Source organism: Styela clava, chromosome 6, assembly GCF_964204865.1.
Source record: "Styela clava chromosome 6, kaStyClav1.hap1.2, whole genome shotgun sequence".
Lineage (NCBI taxonomy): Eukaryota > Metazoa > Chordata > Ascidiacea > Stolidobranchia > Styelidae > Styela > Styela clava.
The window spans coordinates 6,262,930-6,279,656 of NC_135255.1; the positions used below are offsets into that span (position 1 = coordinate 6,262,930).

Here is a 16,727-nt window from a genome sequence, read left to right on the forward strand (position 1 = left end):
TGGAATTACACTGTCCCAACTCAAAACGAAATTACTAACACCAAATGGCCAAACTAGGAAGTTGTTCTGTCAGATCATGTATAGCGGACAATGGACAATTCAAATAGCCTATGTGTGGATCAAAATATTTGCTATGTTCTGAAATAGTTAGATAGTAATAATACAATATGAACTACAGACTGACAGACAGACAGAGGACCAAAAGAACTACTTCGTCTTTAAGCGACAATTACATATAAACGACTAGTCTAAACAATTGCAAAAGTTAAAATATATGATAGCCTATTTCAGTATTCAGGTATTTGTTCCTGTGTTGATTCAATTCAGCGATTGCAATGATTACAGGACTAAATTACTGTACCGTACCGTAGTTATTTTTTGTTTCAAATCATATAATTATCTGGCTGTGCTTACATGTTCCACTTACAGGTTGACGTTTGTTCACTAATTTATGAACGTATCTGAGTATACCCTGCCACAACCACCAGTCAGTATGCTATACGTACAGAGTGTAAGCAATAACTTAATATGCTGACAATAAGGTAATATAGTACTGTAGTAAAAAAAGTGCTAACAAGTTTTATCAAAGAGTTAACAATCAGTTTTAAACACAACAAAAAGAACAGCAAGTATGGGATAAGAAAGAAAATCTGGTACCTATGCGAGTTCGCCATATTGCAGTATTGAGACAAACTACAGCATCATCAACTACGGCTTCATTTGTATATTAATTCTGGTGATCTCTCATAAATCCTAATTAGATACCGACAAGTGGTTCAAATTTTCATCAACCAAAGACGGAAGAAATTGTCAGAAGTTTATTACATTCAATTATCTATTTCATATTTGCTGTTTTTGTTAAATCGCCTTCAAAGTACTGCCCGATTGTGGATCGCGTTTTTCTATGATTGTTTTATTTTTTGATGGGCGGGCACGTACGCTTTTTAAATTTATTTTGAGTTATGCATGTTTCCCAGGTTTCTCTGCATTTTGTTTTATCCGTTTACTTTTTGTATTGTTCATGTTAGAGAACCAAAATGAATGATTGACAGAGGCATGAATAGGGCCAAGTTCGATAATACCGGTACTCAGCCAATTGATCAAGCGTGGAATTTGTTTGAAACTTTATTTACAGAATTATCCTCTAAATTCTTATAGATGTATACCGGCCAAATGTATACCGGTATACATATTTCTGCAGTATTGCTGGTATTGGGTGTTAATGTTACGGTACTGCAGCACTGCATTACGTATGGTACGGTACCGTACTGCAGTACCACTGTGTTAGATAACTCACATGACTGCATGGTCGCGGATTTTTTTACCATGCCTGAGTATTTTTTTTTTTTCTTTTATGATTCCACAATGTGGATTATGCAATAAATAAAAATCATATTTTAATAAATGAATAACAATAATCAGGTTTACATAAATAACAAATGCCTGAGTATTGTTAGGGGTATCTTTATGATATCATGGGCTGGTGATCTGACGAGAGGTCATGGTTCGCCTTATGACAGTATGATTAAACCATCTTATCACTTTCCTCTCCCCCGATATAAATATGCAGCCAAAAAATCCTATCCTATCACACAAAAAATTATTATTTAAGCATTACTGTATTAACACAACGATGAAAATAGTCAAGAAAATACCGCACTTGATATCTTACCGCGTATACCTGTATACCGACATCAGCCCCGCGTATCGACGCATCCTTCTATTTCGTTGTCTCCATTTTATTTTACCTCATACACGTGGGGTATGCTCAAAATAGTTCCACCTCGAGATGGCGCATCAGGGTGCTGCCTAGCAACAGACGCTTGTACGAAGGGGTACTCGGTACGCGTCGTGTAGGGTCGTAAAGTTTTATAAGCCTGGTCAATTTGATTTACATTTAAAATAGAACACACTTCAACTTCAAGATGAATCAAGAAATGCTATATCAATTGGGAAATTCCCGTGAATCGTGGTGTGCAGTGGAACTTAACAAATCACAAGACTGGTGTAGATCTGAGAGAAGACATTCAAAAGTAAGGAAGGATGCCCTAATATCGATACTGAAGTCCTATTTGCAAAGCAAAGCTTCAACGAAAAAGATAATTTTTTATTTGTCATTGGCTAGCAATCAGTATGTGGTGACGGGACTTCAACGTACCCCAAACTTTATTTAGGCATGTCAGACTGAGTTGAAAGTCATTATCAGTATAAAGTACTATATAACTTAAATGTTTGTAATATTTTGTTGTGTGTTGAACACCAAATGCCAGATAATATAATATTTTAACCAATTGCAGGAAAATTTTGTCAGCACCGTCTTCAATCCGACAGTAAACACCGATTCAGAACCAAGATGTCAGTGGAAAATTGATGCTCCTACCCATAGAGAAAAACGCCATTTCTCCTTCGCCAGTAAGTTAGAGCCTCGACTTATACTTTGCTCATTAAATTAGAATATAGTAAAGATGACTGCATGCAATAGGGTTTTCACGGAATTACTCAAAAAATATTGATGATTCAATTTGAATCTAAATTTTGGGTGTAACTCCTAATAAATGTTCTATTCCAATTTAATGGCTATGCGTTAAAATAAGTCAACAGTTGTCGCCTGTAATCCTCGTGTGTCTCGATTATATTTGAAAATTACACTTTTTGTTCGAATATATTCAATACAAAACATATTAGCAAAACATTTAGTTTCTTTAATGTAGCTACAGTTTTATTTTATCTATTCTATGTATGAAAAATGATAAATAGTATATATATTCAATTTAAATATAAAAAAAATACGTTGTAGACCAAATTAAGAACAATCTTTAAATTGAAAAAATGGCGCTAAATAGCGCGACTCAATTAGCGCTACAGACATAATTTATGACTCTTTTCAAATAAAATAATTCATTTATCTTTTTGTAGATGCTAATCAGCTGAAGTGAAGATTCCCATTGCATGCGTATATTAGCTGTCGTATACATCGACTCGAATCATTTCTATAGTTTTTGCTGTTATTTACCTATTGGTGTTTGAGAATAATTTGCCATATCTTGCTATAATGATTATAGTTTAGCTTTTAGTTCGCCATCTATAAATTGTTGTATATTAGTTTACCTAAATGTGTTGCTTCGATAGCCTATTTATTTTCGTGCCATATTTTAAATTATAATTTTATACTGCTAATATGCTCTGTGCATTTCACTAATAGAGAATATTAAGTTAAGTGTTTCTGTTGATATGATTGCTCTCTGTAAAACGAGCATTGATTTTATAGCAGAAATCAAAAGAGTTTGCCAATTAGAAATAAACTCTTTCCCGACACCTATACGCAGCACTATTGGGCCCATGGCCAGTGGCGTGCCTAGAGTAAAGATGCTAAGTATGACTACTTACACGTATTCGATTCTTATCCGATTCCTAAATTTTTGATTCCGATTCTCGATTCCTCGACATATCTTGCCGAGAAAACATACCCACTTAACCGCTTGAACCCGGCAAGCCGGTTTACCGGCTTGTTTGAGTACGCTCTGTGCCCCGGCAAGCCGGTTTACCGGCTTGTTTTTCGTGTCGGAAGGAATCAACTTTATGATCTCGTATCTCAAGAACCACAATGAGTATTTAAATAAATTTTAGATTGCATGAAAGCTTGTTATTGGGACTAATTATATTGTAAATATCGGTGCTCTAATATACGATGTTTCAGTAAAATTAGCAATTTGAAAGTGCGTATGAAATTATTGTATGATAACAAATATTTAATATAAAGAATTTCGACTTTTTGCCTAAATAGCCACATATTCAATCGGCAATATATGTGGAGAATTTGAATAGCTTTTTATATACGTATCCAAAACGATTTTACGATGAGCCATTCAAATTTTATGGCCAAATATATTAGATTATCTGTAGATTTAACAGTGACGCTGCGTCAAAATGATGTACTCATTGAAGAGAGGCTACGTCTCGTCACGTACAACTTTACGTATATTACGCAAATGCAACTAAACGTGACGATATCCGCAATAACGTTACGTCGAGATGTTATTATTTAAATGTCCGCAGATAGTAATTAATTAACCCGATGCTACACATTCAAAATTCGCACTACGCTTTGACTTTGACTGCCCGCTCAAGCCCCATTAAGTTTTGGTTACGTATACGCAATATGAACAAGATTGTGATTTTATTAGCAAATAACGGAACAATAAAAACTATCAAAAATGTATGTACATAAAAGACTGCTTGCTAAAATTTTTAAATTGAATATTGCACTTTGTTGTGCCCGGAACAATGAAGAACATGAAAATACTATGCAGATAAAAGACACATTCTAAATCCAATATTGCACTTTGTTGTGCCAGTTATACCTATGGTTGTTGGTTTCGTTATCTATACATAGGTACTCATTACAGAATTTGTACTTATATACTGTCTCGCATCGTTTCAGCAACGCTTTGTCTTTATCAGCTGGATTGGTTTTTTGGCAATAATGTAAATTTTGCTGCATACGACGCATCTATTATTAGAACTGGCATTTTGCGGTAGGGTATCTAGTTCTGGCGACGTATATGATCTTGTTGGAATAAGAGTTGCTCTTTCTGCATTATTAGTTCTCTCAGATATTGATCCATCCACTTGCTTCGCCTAACATTCGTACAATCAGATATTTTGATCTGCAGAGCAGGAAAGTACTTATTTTGGTTGATATTTGAACAAATACTGATGGGCGAATAAAACATTTTCCACGTGAAATTTTATATGACGATATTAACTTCACTTCGCTATTACTGCACGCATTACTCGACGTCGGTACTTCAATCCATACAGGGTTAATATCATATCGAAACTCGGCGACCGATGACCCGCTGAGAACGTCGTCGTGAAAGTTATCTTGCGCATTTTGCCACGCAATACGTTTCGAACGTACGAATCAACATCTTCATGACGGTAGTCACGTGATCGACTTTTGCGTAGCTGCGTAATCAGTGCGTCATGGCCGCTTATCGAAGTTGTTCACCCGACACAATGATACACAATTAAATATTTAAATATAAAATTGGTTATATGGCAGCCACAATAATAATTCGAATATCAACAAAAAGCTTATAAAAAACTCTTTATGAACATCAAATATTGGCGGTATATTTTTTACCAAAATAACAAAATTTCAAGCCAAAACTCACATACATGCAGAAAAATCACTGTTAGATTAGGATCAATTTTATTAATTTTGACAAAATGTATTTCGAAATGGAAAATACATTCTGAATGCACGATAAAATTTCCTTTCGATTGAAATGTCACACAACGTGCTACCTATAATTGGTAAAAAATTATAAGCGTGCCAAATAGCCAGTATTCAGACTTATTTTATTGTTCTACCAATACGGCGCCGCGAACCTTCAGGGTGAGCGAGTAACTTCGCTCAGAGCCGTCAGAGTTCAATACTATATGAAATCAAACACGGGAGCTATGTTCAAATATGTGGAAGGATAAAATTAAGTAGTATGAATATTTAATCTGTCACAGTAGACAAAATCGCACAAAAAAAAACGAATTCCTGAGAACCCATAGAGACTTTTGAAATAAATAAACGTAAAAACCTTTTAGCCAAAAATACATATATATATAGTGAAGTTTGCGACGTCGTAGCAACTCAGCATAGCAGTAAATCAGTAGCCTACATAGCCTATATGTGAAGGACTTGCCATAAAACGTTGTTTGCAATCCAAATGTAATCCTAAGAATCGATTCCAATGCATCGGAATTGATTCTAGTCGATTCCGCGGAGAATCGATTCTGTAATCAAAACCAGACTTGATTCCGCCATCGCTAGGCCCTAGAGGGGGACGAGAGGGACAGCTGCCCCGGGCACCACGTTGTGAGGGCAGCAGAACCAAGCTGTAGAGTTTACGTTATTACACTTGTTTTTCTCGATGTGTTTTTATCTGATTAAAAGCTGACAGTAGTCTCGTGTGATTGACTGCGGTGATGATGAGTCAACAATGTATGTTTTCCCGACCGTTGACCCAAAAAAATTCTTTCTATATTTCACAATTGCAACATTTTTATGGCTCATTTTGATAGTGGTTTCGAGAGTTGACGCCTCAAACTGGTTAATATGTCCCAAACAATCATTTCAATTCAAAATATTCAACCCTGTTATTTAAAAGTACCGATGTCAAATTAGCGGCTGTCAAGTTTATCTTTGACTAGCACCGAAAAGAAATTCCTGACGAGCGAGGTGGAGGAGGCTGTCGTTCAGACATTTGTTGGCAGCAAAGTAGCGATTAGACATAAGTTTGAGTTTGTTGTTTATTTAGTTTAATGATTTATTCAGTAAAACAAACGTTTCTTTCTTACTTGACTTTTGATTTATTTGGTCTCATGTATAACGACATCTATAAACTCTTTGACCCCCGAATTAATAATATTAATTATTTTTTTGAGTTAAGAATAAGGGGCGTTATAATCAAAAGCTCTCCCGGGACAGCAGAAAAGTTTGGCACGCCCCTGCCCATGACTAGTGTGTAAGGTAGTTTATTCCTAGCAGTTTGCCATTACAGCTGTAGCGTAGGCTATGTACGATTTAACGTCCAAATGAACATAGGCTAAAAGAACTGCAGGATAATAATTTATTGAAACGCCTAATTTAAGGATTAATCTGCGCACGTAATGTAGTAACGTTTGTGCAAAAGGAAATTGATATGTGTAATTGATATGCACGCTTCGGACTTTCGAATTTAAGTTTTATCTGCACCCATGCCTTTCGATATTTACTGATCGTGTTAAAATTCCCAACAATAGAAATCCAAAACGCCTCGTGTCTATAACCGGAAGTGGAAATAGCTATTGATCTGGTTGAGTCACATATACCGTATATTCTTGAAATATTGCTAACACAAGCTTACAGAAACATATGCGTCATGCAAAATAGACTATACCATAGGCGACGAGAAGGAATTGAAAAACAGTGATTTTTATGAAAGAAGGGCAAACAGCATGTTGGAAATACATCCTAAAATTAGTTTGAAAGGGAAGGAAAGATGGCGAACGTCAAAGCGAAATATAAAATGGTATTTTTTGTTAGCAATCGTTGTTTTTATATTTTTCTGGACTTTCGTAAAAATGCGAAAATTAGAATGGTCGCCGTCGATTCAAAATAGTGTATCTGTGAAATATGGAGGATATGAGAACATTCGCGGATCATCGCCATTGAAATTGCGTTGCACTACTTGTGCTCTTGTCACCAACTCCGGGCACACAATCGGATCGTACTTGGGGCGTCAAATAGATCAAACCGATTGCGTATTTCGGTTGAATCGAGCTCCCGTTACAGATTACGACGATGACGTGGGGAGCAAAACTACAATACGCGTGGTGTCAATGAGAAATCTTAATGCAACTTTAAGCAACGAAGCTCTCAGAAAATCACTTGGTGATGTTGTTATAGTGTACAGCAGACATAAGAAAAGTGAACATGCTGTCGCCCAGAACAAAGTTCGGCGTTTGATTTCCGAAAATAATATCGAGGCATCTATTTTTATGATAACGGATGAAACACTGAAGATAATAGATGGAACATTTCGTGACCATGTTTATTTGGGATCGAATAAGGCAATTACAACAAAAAACTTGCCAACGACAGGGTTTACTGCCTTTACAACTGCAATGGAAATATGTCAAAACCGGTTGGACATTTATGGTATGGTCCCCCCATATCACTGCTTGAAATATATGAATACATATGATGCTCCATACAGCTATTTTCCCCCAGGAAACCAAATTCCAAGCTGCAAAAGAGAGAATAGTTATGGGAAGCGCTATGCAAGTTCACATATTTTCACGGAGGAAGCCATAGCTATTCGGGATTTAACACAAGACTGCAGTGAAGTCAGATTTTTCTCTCCAGACTGGAAGAAAAGACTGAGTGAGCAGTAACCGTCTCACGGGATGGCCATTGACTGGCGAACAAGGCATCTCGCGAGCATATAAAATTTTGTACTGTCCCAAATGACAATTAATCGACCTTAAACTAAATAATAAACGGAACTCGGAGACTCTAAGTCCATTTTATAATTTGCAATATTTATCCTTTTCCTTAATCCGATTTTGGATGCACTGTGATGTTCATGTTATTATTATTCTTTACATATTTCAAATACCGCATTTATTATATTATCATCAAGCGATATCGAATAATAAAAAAAACATTTTGACAGTAATATTGTGTTGGGGCTTCAAAAGTTTGCAGTTAGACCACCACGCACGTCAGAGCTAGAGCTGGGTGTCTTGAAACAATGATCCTGTACGTCGAAACGGAGAGGTTTAGACATTCGGAAACGCGTATTATGACGTCATATAGAATGCTAACGGAAATCGTCAAGGTATCACCTTTTGAACCAATGAAAAATACATCATTTTTGTCGAAATTATTGCAGATGTGTATGGCTTCGCTGGTTGAGAACATTCCGTGGCATGGGATAGAGTAGCAAACAATAATATCGGTCAGAGACTGAAGACTACCTTGTGTCTCATCACTAATTAATTAATAACCCGCTAATTATACGACATAATTCATCCAAAATCAATAGGCTTCTGGTCCGACATATGATGAATGCACATGCAAAATTTGGAGCAGATTAAACCTCGCTTTCGTGAGATACCGCGTGCATCTAACAGACAAACAGACCTATCAATACCTATCAACATACTTACCGATTAAAATTGATAAGTAATAAGACCAACAACTACATGAGATTCTATGCTAGTAACATTGATCCACTTACATAGTAACGTGATAATAATTTGTCACAGCTTGACCTTAAATATCTGTTAGTTCCATCCATCTAAACTCCCTGAAAAAGAGTCTCACTGCAGACCATACAGCTAGAAAATTGAGATCTGACTAAACAGGCAAACGCGTAGAAGTTTTTGAAGGAAGTGCTAATTTGAGACCGCGTGACATAATTAATCAGGGGAAAGTGGCTACCTTCTTCTAACGTTTTTCTAATTGTTCACCAGTTTTCTTTCATTTACATGTACAAACTTGAACTGTTTACGTATTTTTCTCGTGCTATTTGTTCACTGTTTTGTCGTCAACTAAAACCGTTCGGAAAAAAATAACCTGCACGAGGTGCGTTGTATTATCATTTCATATTCTCGAATTAGCTTCAAGTGCTTTCTTTTTCGTGGATTTAATCCTTGGAAATATCTGATATTTTACAATGAACTCGATAATGGTGCCATGTTTTACTGTTTGTGACAAACTTGTAGGAATTGTGTTTCGTTTTGATTCGGAGATAAAATTTCGTTTCGATTTTGAAACACCAAATAGAAATTTATTTTAAAAATTCCGCGTAATTTTCTTTCAGCTATATATTAACTTCTCTCGCGAAAAACAATCATGAAAAAAAGCTCGTAGTCTACTCAGGTTCGCTTACAAATCCTTTCGAACTCCTTTCGCATTTTCTCGGTTGCATTGTATGCAGATTGATTCGAACCATTCGAAAAAACGAAAAAAATGAAAACTATATAATCAGACACACGCCGATAATCAGAACTATACCATTTATGGTTAGAAAAAGTGATTTTTTACGCTATCGCCAACAATTTTGCAAATATATATGTACGCTACGTATTCTTTTCAAACTAATTTCTAATTAGATTTTTTTTCTGATATAAGATAATACCAGCATGTTTGTTCCATTATGTTTTACATCACTATTTGCATGATCGCTGGCAGATAGAGTTACCACAAAAATAAAAAATAAATTTTCACCTAATATAAAGAAACGAGGAAGATCAATATATACGACGTTTACACGAGTACGTGAATATTTATTCGTGTTTAGCTGTCTATGTGCTGTACCACGAGCCACGTAATAGTAATCATAATGTCTCAACGAGCGCAATCATATAATGTAATTTATCTTCGATAAATGTTTTGAAAGAGTTGTAAAAAGCCTAATTTGAATCATTCATAAATTTAAAAATGAAATAATGCAGTTGGCAAGCAGAATCGTATGAATAGTGTTATTATTTCTTTGCCAAGTATGCGCATTGCCTGAGGCCTAGTTAGGTACATGCGTCGTCCTTTCTGCCTTACGTTAGATGCCGGAATACTTCTAACGTAAACCGGTTGTAACGCTTGTACATGTGAACGATTAGACGTAAACAATGAATTCAGATTATTGGCAGTTCAGATGTCTTATATCGCTCCTTGTCAGGTTATTAGGTATTTAATAAGTAAAGCATCCATGATTGCTAAATTATCAGAAATTCTTCATGCTAATAAGCATATTATCCGAGGAGCGATTGCCGGAATACTCTTTGGATTCGTGTATAACTACGGTCGAATGGGATGTCTGATAGGACGGAATGCGTTAGAAGAGCTGTATAAAACGTAAGTAAAATATTATGCAATGGTATATATATATATATATATAGATAGGAAATGACTGGGCCCTTTCACATGATTCGTTAGCAGTTATTACCACAGACAACATTGTCAAGAAACTGATGACAAGGGTACGCTTCCATTTATCATAATTTGCACCAATATTTCACCACGGTATATAGGCTATACTTTATATATATATTTGGTAAAAGTTTTCCTAAATTCTTTTTAAAGTCCTGTTTTGTGATAATGATTGAATTGAACATTTTTTTACCTTTTTTGCAAATTCAAGAATCGTCATTTAGCTTTGGAACTGTAATCAAAATAATTATACAATGCCACCAGCACCTGCAAAGCCTTGGTAAACTGTTTTTACTTGAACGACCTCTAGCTATATATATATATAATATCGGAAAGTATTTGAACATTGAGGAAAGGTTCTTCTATACTCAGGATTTCGCTTTCTCAATTACAAAAGCGCAAAGAATAAAATAGCTTACATGCGTGTTTGCTCTTACAATATAAAATTAAAGATGTACCGATACTACTTTTATCGCCGATATGATTACGATCCGATAGCAACAAAAAATGGCGAAACCGATATGCTGATATTTCAAAAAGCCAATATTCCGATACGAATATTTCGATAATATATAATTTTCATTCTGACTGCAGGGACAGACAGAATAAAATAGTTATCTGCAAACTATATTCGTAGTGATCATTATTTCAGCCTGGAGAACGGGTATTCCAGAATATAAGAAATTGGTATTTATGATTTAAATGCATATATGACGTGTGATTGGAATCAATGCTAAAGTACTTGAATTAATAGCATAGTAAATTGCTTTGCAACATAGTACTTATGCAAAAGTGGCAGTTTCTATGGTAAATGAAAACGTGGCGCTATAATACCCGTTTAAATTGCTAGGGTGGGGAGCGTTCGTTACTCAATGGCCAGACCGAGCAGTACGCTTGTACACAATCACCGACTATAGTATACTATTCAATAACTGTGAAAAAAAATTCAGTTATCATATCACCATCCATATGAACCTACTAACTTTTAGAACAAGGTCTATTTGGAATAAGACATCGAACATTTGCTTTTCCCATGGTATACATGAGCAGGTAGGTTCCATTACATTTGAACCCACGTACATTTGAACCCATGACAATTGCACCTGTATGCCATTGCACCTATGGAATTTTTTTTGTTTCACGGATAGTTAAACCCATACTAACCCTAACCCATGGGTTTTAGCACCCGCAAATAGATTGAACCCGTGGATATACGCATGGGTTCAAATGTACATGGGTTCAAATGTACGGTCACCGAGCAAGTAGACTCCTGGTTCAAGCGGGATACGTAAGACACTTGCGACAATTTTATATAAGATTACATTTTGTGATTCAAAAAAATTAACAAAATGTAAGTACCGGCGCGGTTTCAACAAGATAGAGAGGTAACGTGGTAGCGCGATAGTGCGTATACACAGTCAGATTCGAAAATCGTTCCGCGTATAGGGTAAGTGATTAGTGATAAAATACATTCCAGAGTGCGAGCACAATTCTAGCTTTCCCGGAAACTGACGGGTCGATTGGGACGAAATTTGGCACGTAATTTTGGGCTGGTTTCCACGTGACCCAATAATTATTTTGTTGCAATTGGACCAGAAAAGTTTTTTGTGATTTGGAGGCGGATACTGGTTAAATAAGCCATCAATCAAATCACAATCGAATTATTTCGTGATTTAGAAGCTGTTCAGCGTCGTTTCGGGGATGGGAAAGCGTTTGTCTGATCACTGGCAACTTTTTCGAGTAGTTTTGGCGGTGGGCGCCGTGATACAGAACTGTCATGGTTAGACAATACTTCTGAATATCGAAGTTAATTAACAAAGTCAATTAATTTTGTCGTTTCGCATGTCTCTTTCTATATTTAGTCCTATTTCGTAAACACTAAGCCTAAATTTTCTTTAATTTAATAATTTTCATTGCGTTGTCTTCCAACGAGAATCTCATGTGATGGGACAGGCTTAAATTGCGATGGGACAGGAAAATATGTCCCATGAAGAAGCCTGGTAACGAATGATGATTAACACTTTTGGATTTTGCTCCGGAAAGCTTTGATTTCGCAAAAAAAAACGTTTCAAATTTCTAGTAAGAAATTCGAGATGGGTCGTTATTAAAAAAAAAATTGTGTAAAGGTCTATAAAGACCCAATATCACACTGCGTACACTCTTAGATCCAGTTGTATTGTAAATGACATTCAATTTCAGGAACGAGCCGGATATACCAGAAATGTTTTTGCAAAATCTATCAAGCCCAAGTATTCCAACACCAGGAGATGACGGATTTCGACAAATGTGAGTAAAAGTTGGAGAAATTCTGCTTCATGTTGATTTTGAAAATATTGAATATGACGAATAATTTTTAGAAGCTTTACTAAATTACTTACCAACGTACATCTGGAGAATTTATGCATGACTTCTCTCCATCCATCTATCCGTTCTGTTTTTCGCATTTAGGCCATTTAAAAATGCCACGCAGAATACACTTATTTTACTGAAAAGTATTGAAAGGTAGAAAATTATATTCCATTAATATAGCACGCCCAGACGTTTTATGGGGTCAAAACACTTTCTGAAAATTATTATGGAATTATTACATAACATTGGCCGATATTTTTGAAAAAAACATTGTAATGGCTGAAATAAAAAGGCGTCTAAGATCAAAGTATTGTCTAATTCAGACCATGGCGACTGAAAGATATTATAGATACGAATTCGAAAGAAAAATATTCTATGATATTCATTGTAACAATGGCCTGCTTTGATGTAAAGCGGAGATTCAATGCTCGTTTAACTTGGGGTACTATCAGCAATATTGAAGAAAAACGGTGAGTTGCTGTATATGTTACTATTCTGTAAGGCCAATGTGATTTTAAACAAGTGAGCGATGCTTAAATTTATGAAAACGGAGACAAAACGGCAAAATACTGAAAAGAATTGCACCGAATGTCATATGAAGATGCGCCCGAGAGCCAATAAATTTATCTCGAGACGCTCATCCTTTAATAATAAAAATTCAGGAAATTTGAAACTACGACTCTGGCAACAGGATATTCCAGCAAAATGCCAAATTTGACTACCGGTGTGACTAGGGTTGCCAACCGTCCTTTATTTTTTAAAAGACAATCCTTTATTTAAGCGTCTCGGTCCTTGTCCTTTTTGGCATTTGAAAAAGATGCCAATTGTCCTTTATTTTTTCCAACGTCGTTTTGCCCAATAGTCATAGTACTGTGTTTGACATGGTTCTGTTCTTAAAATATCGTCTACGTTTATGTATTTGCAAGTTTTTAATTTCGCTTTGGTTCGGCTCAAATAGCCGAAAAAATAACAATTTTCATTAACATTGTTTGGGCCAATGTTAAATAAACATTAAATGAAAAACACATGAAGAAGATTGTTTTAATATAACTTTTTAGTTTGTATATAATCTTTATTTCATTGTTTTATATTGTTCTTTTCTGCAAGTTACAAGATGATGACGGTAATCTATGTCCTTTATTGAAACTTTTTATAGTTGGCAACCCTAGGTGGGACCCCACCAGTTTTGACAATATACTGATCGATAGCTCGAATCAAAGAGTCTTTTATCACAGTTACACAACGAACTAATCTCAGTTCCATAACACCGCCTTCATTGTCGAGTTTTCTTGATAACTTTTGTTAACTTTAGTACTTTTTTCTCAAGAATCGGCGTGATATTTGTCGTCGGAGATGGTATAACGACCACTCATAATAAAGTGTTGAATGATGAAAACAACATTTATGGTGACATATTGCAGACTAACACCAAGCAAAATGATAAACAAAAATCAATTTTGGTAAGATTTTTGATTTTCTAATCATGAACCATAGCAGCAGTTAAGTTATACGTTCGTGTTATAATTTCAGTCCGCTGTTTACTATATATGCTCATAATTTTTTTCAGTCTCATATAAACGGTCTTCCGGAAAATCATATGTTCGAAAGTCACGTGAATAGACTTTAATTTCTTCAAAATATTGCTCTCTAGAGTGGAGGCCATTTATATTTCATCTAGGCAATGCAAAAATATGGATCGACAAGCTAAAATTTAATTTTTGTATTTCGAGTAATTTATTATAATCCGGGGTTAGTCTCCGTAGCGTTTGACCCGTTTCGAAAATTTGATCGATTCATGTTTTGTGTTCATGCAGTATTATTAAAATACTGCACTGTAAATAAACTTCTGTCAAACATATTGCGAACCACGGCCTTGCCTATGGTTAACAAGTCGGGTATGGGGATAATTAAGCCAGTTATTTGTTTGGGATGAATGGAATTGATGGCGAAGGAAGCCGTTATAGACCAGCGGTTAGGTGGACCACCCAACGACAGCAATCCTTTCACACAGAATTACCCCCCAAGGGATGCGGACTCTTGCAGGGTAATCAGAAGCGTATTCTTGGGACTCTTGCAGGGTAATCAGAAGCGTATTCCTAACGCTTTGCACGACGCGTCAATCGATTTGAAACAGATATTACATGGATTCCGAATGTACCTGCAAAATTAAATATGGCCCCATTCATGAGTTATGGTCGGATTTGGAATCGTTAATCTTGAACTATTATTTTTTAGCTATTGTCTGGTTACCAATGGATAATCCAAAACTTGTGGGGACGAACTGAATATGTTATTAACATGGACAGTACCATTTTCCCATACCTTCCAAATTTATATGAATATATTATGAGAATAGAAAAATATCAAAAACAAAATCTTATTCACTGCGGGTTTGGAATGAAAAGACCTCGACGTAAACCCAGGTAAGATAATTTCAATTTAACTTCATTAACATGCCTAACATGCCCGTGATTCCAGGTTATTATGGGTAGTTCTCGCGTCCTGGACCTGGTCGGTGAAACATCGAACCCACTCTTTTCAGCTCATCAGTGGTGTATTAATGAGTAAATTTTTCAAAAGGCAAAGATGATAAATATGTGTGGTTGATGTGGTTCAAAGGTTTGTAAAAAAAAATAAAAAATAAAATAAAAAAAGCTACTGGAATTTTAATAGACCCATAGACATTATATTTTAGGAGCTATCTAATTTTTTGTTTATATATATATATATATGCCAACTAAAGTGTCACTGCTGTAATAATAATGCCCATATTTGTGTTATTATTAGGATAATAGTTTATCATAATATTAACATAATAGGTAATAGTAATAATAACATAACATGATAATAGTTTAGCGTAATAAATATAGAGTGCAATAGCATTATATATATGCGTCCGAAGATTATGTAAATTAGCTTCACTATCTTTTTTTTTTCTAGGGATCCAAGTTTTCCGAACTATGTGTACTTGAATGATTATAACAAACCATTTTTTCCGTCTCACTGTGAATCAAATCTTGTTGTTTCATCTTTCGATATGATTCGAAATCTTTACGGAACGGGTATTCTTACGAAAATGACTGAAGTAGGTCCAGACGTTCACATTTGGGGCATCTTGAGGGAGAAAATTCGTAAAAACCAACAACAGGAAAAGATGAACATCATAAGTCCTGAGGAATTTCTCAACACAAGTGACGCAAAAATTATTCTTCCATTAGCTTTTCAAATTCCATCTTTAATTACAAAGGGCAAAAACCCTTACAACTCATACTGGAATAGAACAAAATCTGGGTTCCTCATTAGCGACTCAGAAACCGTCAAAAATAACAATAAAGAGAACCGTGTCGTACTGAGGAAGGCAAATTTGAGTGATAAAACCACGGCTGATAAAGACTTTAAATCATTTGTTTATAGGTGGAACCGATTGCCTATGAGAATTGTATAATATATATGCTTGAAGAACCTGAAATATTTTTATAATATAACGCGTCAGAGGCGATGTAACAACTCTAAACTGTCAATAACGCTGTAGCTTTCGAAAGCAAATAACTGGCTAACTAATCCCATACCCGACCTGGACTAGTAACCGGACGGGAGGCCGTGGTTTGCCATATGATTAAGCCGTTTCACCGGTTTCCCTAATCCCGGGATAAATAGGTAAGCCCTATCCTATCCTAGTTGTGCCTAATTTAGTTACTTTTTTATGCTAATACCAACCTGCATCAGCTAGGTGTCGCTGCTTGAAGATCTCTCTAGGAGTCTAGGTTCCTCGCGACTCCGTCACACATTAACACGATCAGTATATTTTATTTGTCGTTATACAGTTTCTATCTGCTTGTTTTTTGTGATGACAAATAAAAGATTGATTTCTGTTGCCTCTGTATCAGCCTAATAGGATTGTATC

The 16,727-nt window shown here is 35.7% G+C and overlaps 3 protein-coding genes across 3 annotated transcripts; all 3 read left to right on the top strand.

Moving 5' to 3' along the window:
* The first annotated feature begins 1,821 nt into the window (after positions 1-1,821).
* On the top strand, positions 1,822-3,179 carry LOC120331241 (protein SPATA45 homolog). Its single transcript, XM_039398320.2, has 3 exons — positions 1,822-2,033; positions 2,298-2,412; positions 2,917-3,179. Exons 1-3 carry the CDS (start codon positions 1,926-1,928, stop codon positions 2,934-2,936), a joined length of 243 nt encoding a protein of 80 aa, XP_039254254.1. The 5' UTR covers positions 1,822-1,925; the 3' UTR covers positions 2,937-3,179.
* Positions 3,180-5,730: 2,551 nt separating this feature from the next.
* On the top strand, positions 5,731-8,231 carry LOC120331214 (alpha-N-acetylgalactosaminide alpha-2,6-sialyltransferase 5-like). Its single transcript, XM_039398287.2, has one exon. It carries the CDS (start codon positions 6,997-6,999, stop codon positions 7,933-7,935), a length of 939 nt encoding a protein of 312 aa, XP_039254221.2. The 5' UTR covers positions 5,731-6,996; the 3' UTR covers positions 7,936-8,231.
* Positions 8,232-10,100: 1,869 nt separating this feature from the next.
* On the top strand, positions 10,101-16,704 carry LOC120331207 (uncharacterized). The gene is made up of 6 exons (XM_039398277.2): positions 10,101-10,399; positions 12,674-12,760; positions 13,147-13,293; positions 14,151-14,283; positions 15,059-15,246; positions 15,764-16,704. Exons 1-6 carry the CDS (start codon positions 10,200-10,202, stop codon positions 16,266-16,268), a joined length of 1,260 nt encoding a protein of 419 aa, XP_039254211.2. The 5' UTR covers positions 10,101-10,199; the 3' UTR covers positions 16,269-16,704.
* The last annotated feature ends 23 nt before the right edge of the window (positions 16,705-16,727 follow it).

What these genes read in the sequence shown, in the direction of transcription:
- LOC120331241 (XM_039398320.2), top strand. Translation starts at nt 1,926, where the DNA reads ATGAATCAAGAAATGCTATATCAATTGGGAAATTCCCGTGAATCGTGG. An exon ending in CTGAGAGAAGACATTCAAAA is followed by an intron (nt 2,034 to 2,297) that starts GTAAGGAAGGAT and finishes AACCAATTGCAG; the next exon opens with GAAAATTTTGTCAGCACCGT. An exon ending in ACGCCATTTCTCCTTCGCCA is followed by an intron (nt 2,413 to 2,916) that starts GTAAGTTAGAGC and finishes ATCTTTTTGTAG; the next exon opens with ATGCTAATCAGCTGAAGTGA.
- LOC120331214 (XM_039398287.2), top strand. Translation starts at nt 6,997, where the DNA reads ATGTTGGAAATACATCCTAAAATTAGTTTGAAAGGGAAGGAAAGATGG.
- LOC120331207 (XM_039398277.2), top strand. Translation starts at nt 10,200, where the DNA reads ATGTCTTATATCGCTCCTTGTCAGGTTATTAGGTATTTAATAAGTAAA. An exon ending in GATGACGGATTTCGACAAAT is followed by an intron (nt 12,761 to 13,146) that starts GTGAGTAAAAGT and finishes TGTCTAATTCAG; the next exon opens with ACCATGGCGACTGAAAGATA. An exon ending in AGACCTCGACGTAAACCCAG is followed by an intron (nt 15,247 to 15,763) that starts GTAAGATAATTT and finishes TTTTTTTTCTAG; the next exon opens with GGATCCAAGTTTTCCGAACT.